The sequence below is a fragment of the Lytechinus pictus genome, chromosome 2 (assembly GCF_037042905.1).
Source record: "Lytechinus pictus isolate F3 Inbred chromosome 2, Lp3.0, whole genome shotgun sequence".
In the NCBI taxonomy this organism is placed as follows: domain Eukaryota; kingdom Metazoa; phylum Echinodermata; class Echinoidea; order Temnopleuroida; family Toxopneustidae; genus Lytechinus; species Lytechinus pictus.
In genome coordinates this window covers 38,456,359-38,478,593 of record NC_087246.1, presented here as the reverse complement: position 1 = coordinate 38,478,593, position 22,235 = coordinate 38,456,359, and the positions used below count along the sequence as shown (strand labels likewise).

The 22,235-nt window shown below is 35.3% G+C and overlaps 1 protein-coding gene across 1 annotated transcript; it reads left to right on the top strand.

Annotated features, from left to right (window-relative positions):
- Nucleotides 1–4,263: 4,263 nt before the first annotated feature.
- Nucleotides 4,264–21,677, top strand: LOC129254260 (transcription initiation factor TFIID subunit 4-like). The gene is made up of 11 exons (XM_064115716.1): nucleotides 4,264–5,581; nucleotides 7,079–7,456; nucleotides 9,689–9,778; nucleotides 10,915–11,226; nucleotides 12,514–12,626; nucleotides 13,315–13,487; nucleotides 13,852–13,982; nucleotides 14,518–14,643; nucleotides 15,252–15,425; nucleotides 16,020–16,106; nucleotides 17,546–21,677. The coding sequence occupies exons 1-11, from the start codon at nucleotides 4,298–4,300 to the stop codon at nucleotides 17,648–17,650; spliced, it is 2,973 nt and encodes a 990-aa protein (XP_063971786.1). The 5' UTR covers nucleotides 4,264–4,297; the 3' UTR covers nucleotides 17,651–21,677.
- Nucleotides 21,678–22,235: the final 558 nt, after the last annotated feature.

The following is a 22,235-nucleotide window of genomic DNA, read 5'->3' as shown; positions in this document are numbered from 1 at the left end:
CGGTTACACTGTTCCTCGATTATAAAGTACAGAGTTTGAACATAAGCAGAGAGACGATTAGAAAGTTCAGAATCTTAAAATTTACACAAACTTTTAATCACGTCTTGGTGAAAGTATACTGCATTTTAGAGGAGCAGGGGGGCAGTCAAATGTATTGCTGTACACACGCGTGACCCCAAAAACGCGTTTAAAGGGGTAGTTTTTTTTCAGTTTTGGACGCGGGCCACGCGATTAAAAAAAAAAAAAAAGGGGGGGGGGGTAGTTTTGAAAGACTGGTCAATCGCAGGGTCTAACGTATTTAGGGTATGTTTTTTTCAAAGCTTTTTTTAAAGACTATTGAAACGTGTTTAGGGCATGCATGTTTTTTCCCCCAAGCTTTTTCCCTGCGGTCATATTCTGGCGACAACTTGTTTAGGGGTCAAAATGTGTAAATAAATCCCGCGAAAAACTTGTTTAGGGGGTTATTTTGCACACAGAGAAAAAAATGTTTAGGGGGTGTTTGGTAATAATTTGGCCACGCGTGTGTACAGCAATTCATTTGACTGCCCCCCCCCCCCCCCCCGGGCATAATTATGCTGATGAATCAATTCGATAGACAGCAGTCTGTAATAAAAGACTGCATCAGATCAACAACAGGTTTTGGATGGTTAAAATACAGGGAAAGAAAATGAAGCGAGTGAGTACTGGCAGCGTGCTAACAATGTTTTTTTTTAATCTAAATTCATGTGGGCTATAATTTGCCACTAAAACTCTTTAAAATGAGGGCAAACAAAAGAAATAAGGAAGGTAGTACAAACAAAAAAGTCCAAGATAAAGTTGAGAAGAGAAGGAGAAAGAAAGGAGAGAAAGGAAAGTAAAAAAAAGAGAACATAGAGAAAGACGGAGAGAATACGAAATATTATATTTATTCTTTCTTCTCTTCTTTGTTTTATTTTACCTTTTTGTTCTATTTTTTTTTCAATTTTTTTCTTCTACCGTCTACCATTTCATTTTTTATTTTTCCTATAGATTTATCTTCATGGGAGGGGATTCACCTCCTGTGCATCAATTTCCCCTTCACTGCATATTTGACATTCTAAGCTTTTCCTCCTCGTTTCTGAAAAGTGTCACTGAAGTGTCCCTCTTTATTATGAAGCAACATCTTTCTTTTTTTTAATAAATATTTTTCTTCCCTTCCCAATCATGCCCCACTTCTCTCCCTTTCCCTTTCCTTCCATTTCCCTTTCCTCGAATCCATGCATATTTGACATTCTAAGCAATTTTTACAATCCTCAACAATTAACTTGAGTACGAAACTTCCCGAGCTGAAATCTTCGATACTCTGACATGAAAATGAACCCCTATTAAGGACTCTCTGCAGTGACCCATAAGGATGATACATATCTCACTCAAATTGAATGGATGTACAGTAAGTACCATATTTTGATAATGCGACCTGAAAACTTGACATTCTTCAGCCTTTTTTTTTTACTACTACTACTAGTACTACTACGACTAAATACTACTATACTATACTATACTACTACTATACTACTACTACTACTACTACTATACCACACTACTACTATACTACTATACTACTACTACTTCTACTACTACCACTACTATGGGGGCTAGTCAAATATATATATCTGTACCAAAAACCGATTGAAAAAAAGTGGTTTTGAAATACTGGTCATGGTCAATCGCGGGGTCAATGTAGGTATTTTGTATGTTTTTTTTTTTCCAAAGTTTTTATTTACGACGACCCAAACGTAGTAACGTACTTAGGGTATGTTTTCCCCCAAACTTAGTCCCCGAGGCTTTTCCTCCTCGTTTCTGAAAAGTGTCACTGAAGTGTCCCTCTTTATTATGAAGCAACATCTTTCTTTTTTTTAATAAATATTTTTCTTCCCTTCCCAATCATGCCCCACTTCTCTCCCTTTCCCTTTCCTTCCATTTCCCTTTCCTCGAATCCATGCATATTTGACATTCTAAGCAATTTTTACAATCCTCAACAATTAACTTGAGTACGAAACTTCCCGAGCTGAAATCTTCGATACTCTGACATGAAAATGAACCCCTATTAAGGACTCTCTGCAGTGACCCATAAGGATGATACATATCTCACTCAAATTGAATGGATGTACAGTAAGTACCATATTTTGATAATGCGACCTGAAAACTTGACATTCTTCAGCCTTTTTTTTTATCATTAAAAAAAACCGTTTCTCAGTATACATAAACAGCGCTAAGCGCGAGATGATGTTTTTAGATTGCATCGGATGTCTGGTTTTTTTTTGGAAAAAAAATGGACATTAAATCTGATTCTATGCACTTTTTTCAATCACAAAAGCTTGTCATTTGCTCATCAAATAATGCAAGCGCAAAGCGCGAGCTGTGAATTTTTGATATTCCTACAAATAAAGAACATGCAAGCTGTGTATCTCAGTAGACAATTAATGCGAGCGCGAAGCGCGAGCCGATATTTTGTTATATTACATAGGTTATGTAGATTCGAATCAGTGATAGGTCAATACACCATCACGTGACCATAACTGCGAGGATCGCATTTGTTATATTCTAGGTTTTGACGTCACCTCAGGGAATATACTGCGTTGTATTGTCAATTGCGGCGTTATATTCACTAAGGTGACGTCACTCGCTGCATACAAGTTGCGTAACAAGGTAGTTATTGATGTACGCGCTAATGTTAACGCGTCGATTGCATGAAGTACGCGCTTGATGTATTTAAAAAAAAAATATATTATGACGTAGATGGATTAGAGCTGTAGCAAGAATTTCGGGTTTGAGCCAGATGATGAATGCAATTCTGATGGCGAATCCACATAGACTATATAATATAACAGATATTGCCTGGTCTATCGTTTTAATAAATAACATTTCAACTCCCCTCCGAAGCTATAATTTTCCCTCGGGATAATATTTTCCCTCAGCGCTGCGCGCTTCGGGCAAAATATAATCCCTTGGGAAAAATATAACTCCGTCAGGTAGAGGAAATGTTATATTCAAACTCTAGGTAGGCAATATCTGTATAATATAGTACCGAAAGGGAACATTTAATCACTGTTCAACATTGAAATGAGGTAAATTTTGAAGAGGATATGGATTTCACTAAAATGATGCGAACGCACGATGTGCGAGCTGGAACTATTTGGTGATTAAAATTTAACGACTTACCACTACTACCACTGCTACCATACTGCTCTTAATTCTGTTACTATATATACTACTACAACAACTACTACTACTACTACTCTACTACTATACTACTACTACTACTACTACTACTACTACTACTACTACTACTACTACTACTATACTATACTACTATACTACTACTACTACTACTACTACTACTACTACTACTAGTACTACTACGACTAAATACTACTATACTATACTATACTACTACTATACTACTACTACTACTACTACTATACCACACTACTACTATACTACTATACTACTACTACTTCTACTACTACCACTACTATGGGGGCTAGTCAAATATATATATCTGTACCAAAAACCGATTGAAAAAAAGTGGTTTTGAAATACTGGTCATGGTCAATCGCGGGGTCAATGTAGGTATTTTGTATGTTTTTTTTTTTCCAAAGTTTTTATTTACGACGACCCAAACGTAGTAACGTACTTAGGGTATGTTTTCCCCCAAACTTAGTCCCCGAGGCTTTTCCTCCTCGTTTCTGAAAAGTGTTCGGGTTCTTATTCCCTGTTGTGGTATTTTAACCTTAAATGCACTAGGGGGGGGGGGGGGCATGCCCGGCAATACCCATATAGTTTTGTCTATTTAAGGTTATTGTTAGCAAGTAGACAAGTACTTGTTTATTTACAGGGGTCATATTCTGGAGACAACTTGTTTACGGGCCAAAATGTGTAAATGAAGCCCGCGAAAAACTTGTTTAGGGGGTTATTTTGCACACAGAAGAAAAACTCGTTTATATATTGTTTAGAAATATAATTGGTCACCCATACAGCAATATATTTGACTACCCCCCCCCCCGGGGGGGACTAGTACTAGGACTACACGGGGACAATCTAATATCTTTTAGTATGTTAACGTAATTTTGTAATGTTGAAAGTTTTTTGGGGGTTTGGGTGAGCGTTTGTTTGGGGTGGGGTATGTGTTGGGTTGGACAGTAAGAAAATGAGAAGCAACGTGCAGGAAACGGGCTATTTATTTTCGCGTGCAACAGTTGAACGCGAAAATCCATCCCATTATAGTTACATTGCGCATGCGCTATTTCATTCATTCGCAAGCCATGGTGGAGTGAAGATGGCGGGTGCGAAGTCCATTGAAGATATATTTTCTTCTGAGGTTGACGAAAAGGAGGTATCTGCGTTGGTTGGATCTCTCGTTACAAAATTAGCCCCACAGAATCCCAAGGCTGCGTCTGGACCATCACAAGATGCCACAGTGACAAGGAATCATGTCAACGATAACTCTTCCGTACATGCACAAACTGGACCTGGCGGGCTAACAACGTTAAAACAAGCGGAGCCGGGGATTTCAATACACGCGAATGCGACAAGACAAACCATGCAGGATTCCCATTTGGGCACCACGGGCGCACCAACGACGAAGGGTCTCAATCACGAGAATGCGCCTGGCAATATCCATGCAAATGACAATGCAACTCAAGGGAATGGTCAAAATAATCATGGAATAGGATCAACATCTATCGCTGATATTGTGAAACGAGACTCACAGCCACCGGCAATTTCAAACATGATGACGAAGCCGCCAACGGCTACGACCGTTTCGGTGAGCCAACAGTCACCTGCGATTGTGGCACAGATCACCGGAGCGGGCCTTCAAAAACCAAATGAACCGCCGATCAGCAGACCACTTTCTGGGAATACAATGGGTCAAAATAGAACTTCGGTTAACAATGACCAACAAATTGTTAAAGTTGTTTCAGTGCCTAGCATGCCAAGTGGCAGTGCTGTGCAAAATACAAACTCTTCAAAAAATGAACATGGTGCAACTGCAAATATGAATTCTATTTCTATTTCTAATCAAAATGTAAGCTCAGTCTCAGCTGGGTCTGCCAAAGAGCAGCTTCTCGTTAGGCAACAGACATTACCAAGTAATGATCAATCAGGTGCAATGAAACCAAGGATTGTTGTTCAGCCAAGCATAGCAGCAACAATTCAGCAAGCAACTTCTGGAGTCGCTACAATATCTGGTATTCCATCAGGCAACATGACACTGGGCAATGCCAATCAGAAAGTTGTGACAATTAATGTTGCCAATCCAGCCACCCAAACAGGAGGCAGACCAGGGCAATATGTGGTAAATACTGTTCCAGGAAGTAAAGCTGTATCGCCTCAGATTATAACACAGACAGTACGGATGCCCACTGGGCATCATGTGATTGCTCCTAGAGCACAGCTTGGTGGACAGGTTCAGATACGTCTGCCTCCAGGCACCACCTTGCCACCTGGAGTTGTATTAATCAATAAAGGAGGAACAGTACAAGCTGTCATGGCAAATCCAGCTGGCATTCAAGCTCACGTAGCAGGAGCTCCTGGAATGACAACATACCGGCATGTCCAGGTACAAAGTTTTCTAAATAGAAAGGGGGGGGGGTAATTAATACCCTGGTGTTATCTTCTTGCCCATTTGAGTCTTTAAAAAATTGAGTAGTCTAGAACCTGTCTCAATCATCTCTATGCCACTTTAAAACATCTTGTGGGCGATTCCATACGTGTCGTACGGGACATTTTGTCAACAATTTCAAGTCTCTTAGCTGATTGCTTGAGCAATGAGAAATTATTTTTGGTCAATAAAGTTATAGTGGGTAGTCATGTGAAAAACTGATTACCAACAAAAAATATTTGATTATGGCTTAATTAAGGGCGCAAAAATGTTGTGTGTCGTACGGGACTCAGAAATGTCCCGTACGACATGCAACATTTTCACCTCTAATTCACCCATGGACAGCATATTTTTGTTGGTTGTCATTTTTTCATGTCTACCCAGTAGTACTCTATTAATTACCACAAAACAAATTGAAGTTCTTTGTTTATTTGGACAATAGGTTGAAAAATGTAGCAAAAATCGCTGATTTTTCTAGCATGGAATCGCCCTTGTTTGTCATTCAAAATAATGGAGGGTAACATGGTGCAATCTTTTATGTTAACTGGTGTGTTACCAAGTTATGTAGATCTAAGTGAATTTTCAAATCCTATTTTTTCCTGTAATTCAAAATTTAGTTCAAACTAAAGAACATCTTGTGGTACAGTATATTTTTGAGAAATGGTGCATTGTGATTTTTTTTTATAACTTTTGTTCTCACTCTCATCAAACTTCCTCTTGTAGTGTTTTATTCTTCTTGTGCCATGGGCATGATAATGGATCATTTAATATGTACTTGTACAAGCATTCAGTGACTTGCTTTTGAATAATAAACTGGGTCATTATTGTCATACGGATCTAGTATTCACAATCGATGCATAGTCACAGGAACTTTTTTCTCTGTTCTTATTCAATTCAATTGAAGTTGTAGTTCTAATATAAAGATATAAAATCACATGTGGAGGGGTCATAGAAAGTGTAAAGCTTGTACAAATTGGCTCTGTAAATTACAGATAGATGTACATGTAACTTGCATCAACAAAATGACGAGATCAAAATTTTGAATCATTATAAGAAATGTAAAATCTGAAAGAGAATAGGAAAATAATTTGATTACAATGCAAGGAAAGCAATATACTGAGATACATGTATGTTTGATTCCGAAATCATGCCTATTAAATTTAAAGAGTCACTATCTTCTTAGAATTGGGTAATGAAATCAAGAAAACAAAAGTAAACAACAGATTGTTTAGTTGAAATACATGTATTATGGATTGCTTCTGAGTAAAGTAGTGCTAGTAAGTACCTGTACATTGGCCTATTGATAACTTTCATACATTGGAATCGAGCCAAAGATATCTATGAAGCATTTAATAAATTTTTCATTTTTTGGGGGGGTAAGTTTTACTTTTATTGATTTACCATTCCCAACAGTTTTACTAGAGGAATATAATTCTTTCTATCCTTATATTGCAGCCAGGAATAGTCACCTCTACAGCTCAGCCAGGGAGGGTCCTTACATCAGTTGGTGGGAGTAATGTTGTCAGCAGTCCTCAAGTTACAACCACTCGGTCAGGTTCACCTGTAGTCATTGCCTCTGGAACACCGACAACAGCAATGAGAGGAGCTACAGCTGCGAATGCATCTTCACAACAAACCTCATCATTACCAAAGGCCACAGGCAAGGGTCAGGGTAGCTCTTCATCCAACTCTGGGGGTCAGCTCTCAAGTTCAGCCATGGATAATGTGAAGAAATGTAGAAACTTTCTGACAACTTTGATCAAGCTAGCTTCCAATGCAAATCAACCACCAGAGACTGTTCAAAATGTCAAGATGCTGGTTCAGAACCTCATTGTAAGTTGAGTTGACTAGCCTCACTTCTCAAAGTGATTGTGAAAACAGATCGAAGACTTCATTTCTTTGATAATTTGATATCCCAAATGTTATTTTATTGTTATGAATTGTCTTCAATCATTGAAAATCTTCTGGTTGTCAGTAGACGTAGGGGATACATGTAACTTTTTTTTGTTTAGTATTGAATAATGAAGATTAGGGATGGAAAAGGGCAGTACCTTTACCATGTGCACTGAATTTGATAGAGTGCGTTATTTTAGTCACTTGCAGAAATTGCCATTCGATGTATGTTTCAGGTCGTCTGTCTCATTTTCATAGGGATGTGTGCATATCAATGTAATGATGATCAGATTAGCTTTTAACTTATACCTCAGTCACATTTGTTTTATGGTGGCTGTATGGAGAGTCGAAAACATCTTTTTTATTCAGTTTTATTAAAACCACCTATATGTAGCTATTATAAATTAAAACGGCTGTTTTCGACTCACTTTATGGCCGCCGTAGAGCAAATGAGCTTTCAAATTATCAAGTACATGTAGGCCTGATTTATTATGTTTATTTTGGAAAACTTAATCTTTTTTTGGAAACGGGCGATGATGGTTAATTGGCAAGAGAATTTTTTTCCAAAACTTCCTCTAAATTGACATTTTACATACAGTACTTGTATGTTGACCTTTATTCCAAATTTTCTTAAAATATTTTAATTTAGTCTTAAACTACCAAGAAAATTAGTACTTTTCTATCCTTCCTTGACTCTGAAAGATCAGTTTCTGGAAATTTCAGTCATGGGACAGTCTTCTAGGCATAAAAATGCATTTTATCCAATGGATAAGTTTTTGATTTTGAACTTATTTATGCTCTTTTAAGTCTTTGTTTCTTTCTCAATTTGAAAAAAAAAGGAATATGATTTTAGTTGGAATCATATGGCAAGTCAAAGAAATCTTGCTTCGTCCACAGTTTCCAATAACTTCATCTTAGATCTTATTCAATCTTTGTTTTAAAGTAGCCAATATGAGTCCCAAATCAATAATGTAATTTAGATAATAGTTCGGCATAGATGTGAAATATGAATATTCAATAACTTTTTTGGGGAAGGCTTGTCTTTCCCATGTCAGATGGTTGACAGAAAGGCAATACGGTTATGCTTTTAGTTGTCATTTGAAGTCTTGAACAGGGGCTAAGACTTACAGTAGGAGACATGAAAGGTCATAAACTGCACTCAATGCAGGTAAAGTAATTAGTAGTACCATGCAGGAATTAATTCTTTGAAATTCTTGTGCTCTATTCCAAGTCCTTTAAAATCACATTGATGTCATATCATAATGTGATTATGTGCTGAAAATATCTTGTTCTTGCAGTTAGGCGTTTGAGCTCCTTTTCTTGACAGATCCAAGATAGAGTTGTACGTCATTGTTGGTGAAGAGCAAGAGTCCATTAATTTGCCCTACAACTCCAATTACTCCATCATGGATCTGATGTTTGTGTCTCAAATCAAGAAATGAAGCTCTTTAATAACTTAAAACTCAAAGATTCTTTAACTTATTAAGTTATTTTCTGATTATCTGTTAGCATAAAATGTATTTTTATGCTTATAAGAATGACAAATTTTGTTGTCTGAAGTCGCCAAAATGTGATCCTGTCTATATGTGTCACATTGATGTTAGAGTTAGTGGTGTAACATCACCCAATATTTCCAGAAATCAATCTTTCAGAGTGAAGTAAAAAACTTCAGACGGGAATATTCCTAATTTTCTTGGTAGTTTCTAGAAAATCAAAATACTTTCAAGGAAATGGGTTTTTCAAAATGTGAAATATAAATTCTTTGCTCATGATCGCACGTCTGAAAAATGACATTGATTAAAAGTATCAATTTTTTGACAACCTTGTGCCAGAATACATGTACATTAATATTTTCCGTACAGGGGGCATTTTGGTGTGTTCCTAATTCTTATGTATGAACCAAATGGTAATTTCCAGGGGCTATTTTTTATATTCTTGGGGCTAAACACCCTGTAGCATTTGTGTATTACATGTATTAACTCTGACATAGATCATTACTCCCACACAAAATTCCATGATGCAAATGACATGGGAATATATTTTTTTAAACAATTAAAAAAAATGTTTGGCAATAGTTTGCAAACAGTTAAATTATGTTGCTTTCTGACATTTTATTCTGAATTATAATGATAGTATCCTTTTTCATACAATGTGCCTATGTTTTTCTTTTAGGATGCTAAAATCGAGCCAGAGGAGTTTACTCTCAAACTTCAGAAGGAGCTCAACTCTTCACCACAACCATACCTTGTGCCTTTCCTTAAGGTAAGAAATGTTTTTTTACATTAACAGCTAGCACTTTCTATATTTGATGCACCTTGGGATACCACATTGCGAAGCAGCATCTTGCATTCACCCAAAGTACAATTGTGAAAAATCATGGACACAGCTATTTCTAGTATTCAAACAATGAGTCTTAACAAGCATTCTGCGTGTGTGCATTCTTGCCCTTTGCAGTGCTACGCTATCATTAAAGAAATGGAGTACAATAAAATATTGTACTGGGCAATTATTGAAAAAAATATCGAATATTCAATAATGGTTTATCACTATATGTTGATATATCGCAGGAACAGGATCTATGGCCGAAACCATTGTTGATTATGAAAAGTTAATCACTATTGATTGACTACAAATGCCGCACTGTATTCCTGTAAACCAGCTCAGAAGTTCATAAGTTGGTACCTGATTGCAGATCTCGGCCCGCTAATCACCCAATTGCCGCCAAAACTGTGCATGTGTTTAGAACTGGATGTAAACTGCAAAACAAGTAGAATTTTCAAAAAAAATTTGGTGTTTAAATAATTATGAAAATAATATGAAATTGTGTTTTTGCTTTAACTCACTTTAAAAAAAGCTGGAAGAATGCTTTTTTTTAATGAAAGCATTAACTTTGACATTTCTAACAAATGTCTAAAAAATCTACATAAAACAAATCCAATTAAACGAGCCAATGTAAAGATAATCATAAATTTATAAATTTGGTTAAAAAATCAATTCACATTGACTTTTGACACAAAACCATGTTTTGAGCAATTTTGGGTTTTTACTTTGGCATGCACTTTCAAATTGTTTCATGATTTCAGAACCACATACATGGGTGTCCCAAATTTGGTCAAAAAAATGTACAAGACTTGAAAGTGATACAATTTAAGTCAACAAGCAGCATGGTAAAAAATTGTGTAGCGGCATATTCACGAAATTCGTCAGGTGGGGGGGGGGTCAATTGGAGTTACTAAGGGTTAAAACTCTTGTGACAATGGAGTTCTGTTCCTTTAATTTACAATAATTGATACATCACACTGTTTATGATGGTAGAGTATTCAGAAACATTCTTCCAAGTCAGTGAAATAAGCTTTTCCATCAATTCTCAAGATGCTTTGTTTGTGGTTAATTTGCAGAGGAGTTTACCCCTATTAAGACAAACGTTACAGCGAGGGAGTTCAGGATCTAACATCTCAACCTTGATGGGACCTTTACCAGCTGCAGCCAGTGGGTCAGCCGATGGCAAACCTGTCAAGCCTGCCATCACCAAAATCACACCTGCTGCAGCAGCAGCATCTATTGCAGCTGAAGCAAAGGGTGGTAAGCAGTCACAGCAAGCTTCTCAGAAGCATTCGTCCAGTAAGAACTCCAAGGCCAGTTCTCCTGGTCGCTCCCCAAGCCCTCAAACCAAACCAGGCGTTAGCAAGTCATCCAAATCTTCATCGCAGGTTAGTTAAGTTTGCAGTGGATGATGACTATAGAAGGAGAACATCACACCACTGATATCATGGTTATCTTATAGAAAGACTTTGCATGCCAAAATCTGAATAAATGATCAAAGCCTGTTTAAAGCATTGGTAAAGGGTCATTGGGGATTATACTGCAGTATCATTAAATATTAAAATATGACAAAATTTTGCATAGTACATTAATTGCATTTTTTACCCTTTAGAAATGAAATGTAGCAATTTTCAAGCAGTTATGATTTAAATCTAGTGCCCTCTCTTGGTATTGTTTTTATTTTCATTTAAAATAACTGTTTGAGCACTTTTCTTTTTTAATTGGAAATTAGAAAGTTACTGACAAAGGTCATATCCTGACATTTTCAGCCCATCCTATATTTGAGAAGGTCTTTTATATAAACAAGACACACAAAGATATTCTATATTTATCAGCTTTTGATCAACTTAAATTTTGATGTGAAATATGTAATTTTATCCAATAAAACACATTTTCAGTCTATATCCTTCACAGCACTGATATCATGGTTATCTTATTGAAAGACTTTGCATGCCAAAATCTGAATAAATGATTAAAGCCTGTTTAAAGCATTGGTAAAGGGTCATTAGGGATTATACTGCAGTATCATTAAATATTAAAATATGACAAAATTTTGCATAGTACTAGTAGTCATTAATTGAATTTTTTACCCTTTAGAATTGAAATGTAGCAATTTTCAAGCAGTTATGATTTAAATCTAGTGCCCTCTCTTGGTATTGTTTTTATTTTCATTTGAAATAACTGTTTGAGCACTTTTCTTTATTAATTGGAAATTAGAAAGTTACTGACAAAGGTCATATCCTGACATTTTTGTTTGAGAAGGTCTTTTATATAAACAAGACACACAAAGATATTCTATTTTTATCAGCTCTCGATCAACTTAAATTTTGATGTGAAATATGTAATTTTATCCAATAAAACAGATTTTCAGTCTATATCCTTCACAGTTCACACTACAACAATTTTGGGGCACATGCAGTAATGAAATTGAATGACAAGTACTATAGATGGCTTTAAATGTGAATTGAGCTACTATAAATTCTATTTTACTTCTAATTCTATGAATATAATGCGCAGTAGATGTACAAGTAAACTTTCCTTTGTGTTTATTTACAATGAAATATTAGAAAGAAATATGTAAGTAATAAGTTCATGTCATGTCTTATTATTGTTGTGAAATATTTCAAATATTTTCGAAATATTATTGAAAACTTTTACTATCTTCATTTGTTCAGTCATCGAGCAAATCATCACGGTCAGCAGGAAGTAAAAGTAGTTCTAGCAAATCTTCTGGAGGAAAAGCTACGCCGAGGAAAGACAAGAGCAAAGATACATCTGCTAGCTTTAGGTGAGTGTCTGATGCCTTTCACAATCGTAATCAAAGCTTCTCTTACAGCTGTCATAACTCAAGCATTTGGATTTTTAAAAACTTAGATGAAATTAAGATGTGAATGAACAGAGAATTTTGTTGACTTTTCTCCTTTTCTCTATGAAACAGCTGTCTATACATACACCTTTTTTGTCTTGCAGGAACAGAGGGACGTGGCTTATTCAATTAAAATTTTCCCTCTTTTTTTTTTTTGGGGGGGATGAGGTAGATAATAATTATATTAAATGGCTTTATTTCCAGAACTATTCTACTTGTTAGGGCCAATATTCCATTCATCTTTGATTCATAAAATATTGGCCTTAACTCTTGGAATATCTCTGGTAGATGTATTCTATTCTGAGCCATCCAATACATGCATTCTGTATAAAGTATCAATGATCAGAAAGGTTGGAATTCCGGGAAGTCTTTTCATGTAGCATCGTCAGTAATTTCCACTATTTTGTTCTTAGCCAATCAGATGCAAGGATTTCAGTAGCTTATAACAATTGTCAGTGAAAATTGTAGCCTATTTTGCATCATGAAATGCTCCCATATTGGTTGCGTTCTGACTTAGAATAGTGATTACCCACCATAGAAACTCTTAATTTAGTAAGAGGAATATTACAAAGTATTACTCTTTTCTTTTCTTTATTTTTAAATCTAATAGTCGAGATGATGATGACATCAATGATGTAGCATCAATGGCTGGAGTGAATCTGTCAGAGGAGAGTGCCCGTATTCTTGCCACCAATGAAGCCTTTGTAGGCACTCAGCTCAGGTCTTGTGAAGATGAGAGATTTCTCCATAAAACGCCATTACAACATGGCATGAGCAAAATATGTGAGTACAAGTATAGCATTCATCTCAAGGTTTTGGTCATCCTCTAATAAAATCTTTCCAAGAAAATGTGAGAAAGTGACCAAGTTTAAGTCACATGAATAAGTAAATCCAGCATAGGAAAGAAGCTGAGGATAAATTGGTGCTAAATTTGTTTTGTTGGTAGTGAATTTGCAAGTTTTCTTCATATTCTTCACTGTATTGATTAATGTAAAGTCTCTGACATAAATTTCAAGACAACTCGGTTAATTTTGTGATAGTCTTTTAGTTCTTTTTATCTGATGGTTCATGAAACATTGTATTTTTAACTGTGATAGTATTTTGATGGGAATTAAGGATGAAGTAATGTTATTCTGTCAAATTGCAGGTTCGAAGCATGGGATTTCAGATGCTACACCAGCTGTATTAGATGTGGTTTCACTGGCAGTTCAAGAGAGATTAAAACAAGTTGTTGAAAAGCTGAGTGTTATATCACAACATAGATTAGAAATATATAGGGTAAGTTTTCAAACATTATTGATCATATTGTGGACAGTGTAACAAATTATTTCATTAGCTGCACTTTTTGTAGAGGTTTTCTTTTTCATTGGCAAATACTGTGAAGAACTCTCCTTCACAGACATGTTATTTTCACTACAAAATCCAATGAGTTTTTAATAAAAATCTAAATAAATGCTGGTGTATTTAAACAATATCAGTGGAAATAAAGATGAAAGTTCTAATTTGAAAATTTAGGCTATGCTGTAATTGGTATAATAATTTTACTGCAGTTTATCAATAGAAAGATGTAAAGTTGAAATTATCAATGGTTGGAAATTAATGTTTACTTTTGCCTGGATATGTTGTGAATTATTACTTTTTCTAAATAATTGTAAGAACAAATTAAAGTAAAATGTATTTATTTATGCTACTAGCATTTTACTTTTATCAACATAATCAAGATTCCTTGATATAATGATAATTCTATGTGATACAGAGTTATACATTACTAGGAAGGTAGATTTTAATATTGTTTCATATTTCATATTCTTAGAGTGATGCAAGATATGAACCAATGAATGATGTACGGTCACAGCTAAAGTTCTTTGAGCAGCTAGATGCGTTAGAAAGAAAGAGAAGAGATGAGCAAGAAAGAGAAATACTTCTTAGAGCAGCCAAGGTTAGTAGACCTGATTAATATGCACAGTGTTTTTATTATCTTAACTACTTGTATATATCCAAGAAATTAACAGGAAATATCTTTATTCTAGAAGTTTGTGTCATTTGACTGGATTGATTGTGTTCATCAGGAATACATTTTTGGCTTTATGCACTGTCATCTTACTTTCTTTGTAAATATTTTTGACATTAACTCTTTGTGCGCTGGACCATGAATCCATCTGTACTGAATTATTTTCAGGGAGGGAAACAATGCATTGTTTGTTGAGTGTAAAATGCGATATCTCACGGCACCGAGTGTGCATTGGTGCGAAGTACGCGTGGAAAGGGTTAAAGATAATCATAAGTAGTGATCCTGGGGGGGGGGGTGTCTCCCCAATTCTGAATTTTGTACAGCAGTGCATGGAGAGGTTTGCCTTGTTGCCCCCACTTGTAACAAAAAAAAATATCTCCAGAAATCACAGCATCTGGTAATTGCCCACAATGTCCAGCTATTTATGATATTTTTTGCTAGTTTACCAAATTGAAGAGTTTTGTCCATACTCCTAAATAGTATCCTAACATGATTCTGTGGTAATTGGTATGAATGAATTGTTAATGTTTAATCAGAGCCGGTCAAAGCAAGAGGACCCTGAGCAGTTGAGATTGAAGCAGAAAGCAAAAGAAATGCAACAAATGGAATTAGAGCAGCTGAGACAACAGGAAGCTAATCTTACAGCATTGGCAGCTATTGGTCCAAGGAAGAAGAGGAAACTAGATTCAGAAACCTCTAGTTCATCTCCGGTAAAAAAACTTTTCCTTTACTTTGACATCTCTGCAGGTTTACCATTGGTTAATATTGTGATATTTATTCTTGTAACAACGGCATGTGAGGAAAGCCTGTGTATTACCAAACATAAATCTAACCACAATCTAGTGTTAACTTCAACCCTTGTCTCCTCACTTTTTTCTATTCCAAAAACCTATCACATCCCGATTCCTTACCTTTGTCTTTAATCAGGAGCAATAATGATCTAGGGGGGAATGCCTCCATATAATGGAGATGATATCAGTTGATACAATTCAACAAACTGACATAAAATCAAGAAAATTAGTATTTTTCTCTGTTCTCATAAGAATAAGGTGTGGTGTGAGATGTAAAACAAATCACATCGTAATTGTTGGTAATGAAATTATATTGCCCATGTGGAGCTGTCCAGATGAATTGGGAACTTCAAAACCATCACAACAATCATGGAAATATCTGTTCTTTATGGTAGTAAAGTATCTCATTCCAGGGCACCACATAAGTTTGGAAGTCATTGATGTTTTTTTTTACGCGATACTCCATGTATTACATACTTAAAAATAGAGATTTTGTTAATGTACTTCATACAGGGTGGTGCCAGTGGATCATCATCATCATCATTATTAAGTACCTTGAACTCTACAAGCTCCAATACAACTCCATTCCTTAGAACACAGGTATGTACCAATGGCAATGATAAACATTTTGTAAACAATTGCGTCAATATTTAATTTTACACTTTACAGCATGTGTTTGTTGTATTTTTACTTGTACCGACGTGTGACAAGCATTTCATCTACATCTGTTGTCTTACAACTTACTTCCCTTGATTTTAATTGGCTGAGAAGCACAGTTAGGATGTTAGCTGTCTGTTGAAATGGATCTGTCAGATAAAGTACCTTTTAATAAATTGCTCATTATTGAAGAGGCACAGCAACTGGTGATTTTTTTCGGAATATGTTTACAATGAAAAAATGAAGTTAATCCACCAAAAACCTTGAAAAGTAAACAGTTTCACTTTTGATCCAGCATATTTTAAATATAAATATCAGCCTAGGTAATTCAATTTTTATTGTGGTCTCAAAATTTATAATTGTGTTATCTATGATATTATGTCTTATAATATATATTTGACTTTGATTGTATCATGTACAAATATAAAATGGAAATCAATAAATCAGTTGAAATCAAAATCAAATACATTTTAATCATGAGCTGAATTTGAGCTTAAAGAAGGATGGATGACTTAAAGTTCATGCCATTTCGCACATTCATTTTGATTATGTGTTATTGAATGGATGTATAATTACTTTATGTGTTCCAGTGGTGACATTTCAATTTAAAAAAGATATATACTTCATGTTTGTGGAACCAACTCTCTACTCAGATTTATGCCCCACACAATCTATTGATTCATTAACCACCAAAATATTTGGCTATTTTTGTAACTATTTCAACGCCTGAAAAAATGGAGGGGAGGCTGATTTATGTGTCAATCAACATTATTAATAATTGTGCTAAACCAAGTATTTGACCATATTAAGCAATGGGGTGTATGGTGCTTAAATTTTTTTTTTCCTGTTTGTTGGTTTTTTGCACTTGCAATCTTGTGTGAGTCATGGGACCACCTGTAGAATTTTTTTCAAACTTATATGGATTCCAGATTATTTTCCTTTTTGTCTGGACCTAGTAATCACTTTTCCCGTTGGTCTGTTCAACTTGCACTCATTTCTTGATTTCTGCATCAGTTGTGTTCACACGTGGTACAAATGATCCTTGGGCAGTACTGCATTTGTGTCCATGAGGATAATGGGGGTGAAATGTTTTATAGGGGTCAAATGATATGAAGCCATATGCATCACTTTTCTTCAAGTTGCTCTCATTTCTTTATTTCTGCATCAACTGTGTTCACAATTGGTACAAATGGTCCTTTGGTAATACAACACGTTTCTTCATGAGGATAATGAGGTAAAAGGTCATCTCGGGGGTCAAAAGATCTTATTGCATGTTTTGATTATGAAATCAGGTGAGATTTGTGATTTGCGAACCACCTGGTTTGTGACAAACAGTTTCTTTGAAACTCCTATCCATGTTGATTTTTCTTACCCACTTTCAGTTTCGTCGCACGAAGCGAGTAAACATGAAGGATTTACTGTACCTAATGGAGCAAGAACCAGAAACCAAAAGGTCACACCTCCTCTACAAGATGTACCTCAAGTGATCTGTTGCAATGGAAGAGAGATCCAGTTACATATATCTGCTAGCTCCCAAAGACCACGGTTATCCTGCAACAACAACTCTGTCCAAACCAGTCAAGATTGATCATCCATGGGGCTGATTTGCGTGTGAGACTTGATCATGTTGTCTATACGACTGGAGCATGGCTATTGATATTGTACGGATGGTGGGGTTTTCATCTGTGGACAAGCTACAAGGCTTTGAGGTGGGAAAGGCAGAAGAGGGAGTGATAATGAATATCTATTATCAGCAGGACCATGATGCACTCCAGAGGTCGTCAGACCCATCATTTCACATGGTTTATCTGTCGAGGAATACGCAGCATCAATTAGAAGGGTGCAATGCTCTGTACTCTCCTCAGACAGGGAAAGATGAAGAGGATTGAGTAGAAGTACTTAGCTACAAGTCATGTTCAGACAATCGAATGGGCACATCAAGAGTGTGCATTGGTTTCTCTACTACGAGTTACCCTGTGCTCTGTGTGTAAGGCTTTGAAATATAGGAGTCAGAAGAACCCACTTGATGGTGATAACCTGCATAAACTGGAGGGGAATGGATTATCAAGCTTCTTTCTTTATCTTCAAATGCACACACTTTATTACAATCACTGTCTGAATCAGTGGAGATTTAGACTAGAAGTGCTTAAAATTGTTCAAGAATTGCTGAAATACCATATCCTTTCTACCTGACCTATTTTCTTTTATATGCTATATTCTTGTAGCTTTGCAGATAACATCAATGATGTTCATGGATGCGCTGTATTCTGCTTTTCCCAAAAGTGTTATGTGCTTAGTACAGTGATCTATCTTTTTATTTCAACTATGTAATAGCTCTTAGAGCTATGATTTAGAGTTCTTTCATTGCAATTGTCTTATGGATACGTCATTCTGTTCGGGGGGGGGGGGGGGGGGAGTTTCACAAAGAGTTTAGTCTTAATACTAAAATTCATACTTAAGTATCAGCAAGCATCAACTTGTGATCTCATTCATGATTGCATAGTGGAACACATCCCCTGTGACTGATCACACCATTGTGATGGTGTCTTATATACCACATGCAACTGGGAATTTAAGTGTGATTTTTATTAAAAATACAATCTTTTTCAAAACACCTCTTGTTCTGTAAGTTCAATTGGGGTCGGCTCTGTGATTGTAACTGATACCACTTGTATGTAGATATGATTTGGAAGACTGTCAACTTCAAACTAATTTTTTTTTTACAAAATATTTTTAAGAGCGATACAATAAAAATATCTCAATGACCGAGTGATTGTCAGTTAAAACTCTGAAATATATACGCTCTGGTCATTACGTTTGAAAAAACAATTGTATTTCCACTTTTTGTTAAGTTGTGGTTTTAATTGTCAAAGACACACAAAACAAATCTCTAAATTTGCTGAAAATTCACACTGCACATACCTACATCCATGAACTTTCCATCTATGTTTTTATACTCTCAAGAAAATATGTACAACAGATGGGAACTTTGTTAATGTTAAAGTGAGAAACGTGAATTTTCATCATTTTTAAGGGTAAGTGTTTTTCCACTACACGATCAGACTATTTGCAAAGTGGCAAAGTGGTAATACTTTTCTGTTTTGACTTGACCAGTGGTTTTCTGACATTGGTGTATACTCTTTCTGAAACAAATCACTCCTTAATATTCCTATTTCCCAGAGTATTTTTTTGTGTGATATGATTCGACATAAAATGTCATTCCTCTATCTTAACATGATCAGCATCCATTCATTCACATGTGTTTGCAGTACACACAGTAATTGAAAATGGAAATCATTTCAGGGAATCCACCTGCTACTTGTTATGTTCAGTAGTAAGTTACAGGAAAAATCCTGTGAAAACACAACTGATTCACTTTTTAGAATTACTTTTGCATATCTTTAATATTATTTTGACAGTTTATCAGCACAGAGCAAGAAAGGTTTTAACTATACATTAAAGCATTAACATTCCCTTCTGACTCTGAAAAAGGTGATATATTGGGATAATATGAATGCAAATGAAACCCAACTTTCATATCTTCATGAGAAAATATTAAATTTGCATTTGCTGCAAGTCAGGTGCCATGTTCGGGTTCGGTTCGGAAGGGTTCAGCAATTTCTATTGAATTACTTTGTCGGCTGTGAGGAAGGTCTTGTTTATTTTCTTATATTGAATACAAAATGATTATGATCGATAACGATGGAATATGAACATATACACTCACACTTTTACTCCAAGTTTAGTTTAAAATAATCTCCCCTTTTTTTAAAGGAAAAAATTGGTTGTTTATAAATATTCTGAAATTCAAAACAATCGAGTCAAAGACGAGGCCGAAGCTTTCATAGTGTTGTGGAAATTTATTTTGCACAATGACTAACTAGTAAACACTAAATATGCTTATTTTTTATTTTATACTTAGATTTATGATGTCCCTTACGAAAATGGATTTTGTTCAACTACACTTGGGAAAATTAATGAGCCTGGCATTTTATACCGAACCAAGCCTTTGTTCAGTTTGGAAGTGCCAAGTTCGGCGGTTTGGCAACAGCACTATTTTGAGTGATACCTTGATTAGGTTGGCACATGTGACAATGCATCTATGATCACTATTGTCCTGAAAATATACGAAATTACCTTTGGTTCACTTGCATGAGCATATTTGATGTTAATTTACTGTGAGAAATGAAAGAAATGAGAACATAGTTTCATAGTGAATTTTTGTCTTCACCTGCATCTCAGAAGTTTCTGTTTTAAAACAGAGAACATTTCCAATTCAAACACATCTATATGCTTTCTTGAAGCAATGTTACTCAACATTCTGAATGTTCTTTATGCTTTGAAAGTGAAATCACCTGCTTTTTTAAACTTCTATTTTTATACCAATGGTGTTCAAGGATTCATGGTCCTAGAAACCTAATCATTCTATGGAATGCTGAAAATATGTAGATTGCAGTCACAATAGTCTGATGAGTTCTTCTGCAGTTATGAATTTTCTCATGAAATTATATGGGAGTTGGATTTTCTCTTTGTTATACAACCAGCCAATTCCATAAAGTAGTACGTCTGGCTCTATATGTGGAACTTCCTGAAATGATTTGTCTTTGCTACATTATCTCTTGCATATACACAATTACACTAAACCTAGCGTAATAAGTTCATGAAAGTTACATGGTCAAAAATGGTTTGAAAACCCATTTTAGATGAAGAGTTTTGTCTCAGAGTGATGAAATTTGTTCTTTATGATAATTTCTGTATTTTTGAAGAACTTGATATAATAACCCTAACTGTAATGTCGCCAATGGTAGCATATGAGACCTGTGGCTTTCCAGATATTCCTGACTGCACATTAGTTGAGTCAATTGATAGAAACCAAATCCAGGTCACAAATGCTACAATGATATTTCAAGATATCAAGGTTCAAATGCAGTCAAATACGCCCAAACAAAGTATCATTATTATTACCATAGCATTTGTCATCATTCCATATAACTTAGGGAGACCTAAATGCAATCAAAGTTTATTTTATTTTTGTTGCCACTCCCTATCATTTTAAAGATTCTATTAGAGAGAGAGAGAGAGAGAAACAAAAAGAACGCAGGAAATTAAAAACCTATGTATATAGCCCTCAAGGACTGGACTATGCATTCTCTTGTTTTTATAAGAGAAATTTTGAATCATTTTTCAATTTACAACATTCATCTATTTAAACCAGGATGACAAAATCAGTTGCCAATGATTCTCTTTGATGGTGTGTATATGTATATGTTGGTTTTTACTGGATACCCTTGCAACCATTGAGAGATGTACCTCATGATGTTTCTCACTGCTGATTTACAGTTTATACAGCCAATAATGTTGGATTCCTAGAGTCAGCTTCTAGTTGCTTTCTTGAGTACAAAGTGTGAAAAGTATATTTATATTGCACTCTAATCATGTAGTCCAAATTTTCTGCATTATATGTGACGTGTACACAATCAAAAGTGAATAAAATTACTTTCTTTATTTCCTAAATTCGAGTGTATGGGATTCATATTCTTTGCAATGTCTGGTTTATTCTTTTTGATATCTGGTTATTCTACCCCCCCTCCCCCAAGTTAATTATTAAGTGGGGGGATATTTATCTTTGGTTTTAGGGTATGGTTCCCCTCAGTGGAATATGGTATGTTAAGAACATACACCACAAGTTATAAAATAATGTTACATACACAAAGAAATATGACTACTTTTTTTCTTCACTGATAAAACAATCTAGTAGAAACGATAATCTTATAATAAAAGCAAGAATTTAGAATTTTCTCTCTTTAAAAGAAAGAGGTGTCTTGTATCTTTCAATCATTGTAATAAATAATTCGGATCTTCAAAAGAACAGAGGAATCAATTATTTATTTATTTGCTGGCATTTCCTTCAATTGTGTATGTACATCTAGAATATTACACACCATGGTTTTAAATCATTCTCAGGTTTATTTATTTCAGCCCACTCTCAAACTCTTCATTTAGATCACTAATGTTATGTTTGATTAGTAACATAAAGTAAGAATTCACAGGAAACTACTCTGTTGGAGTTTT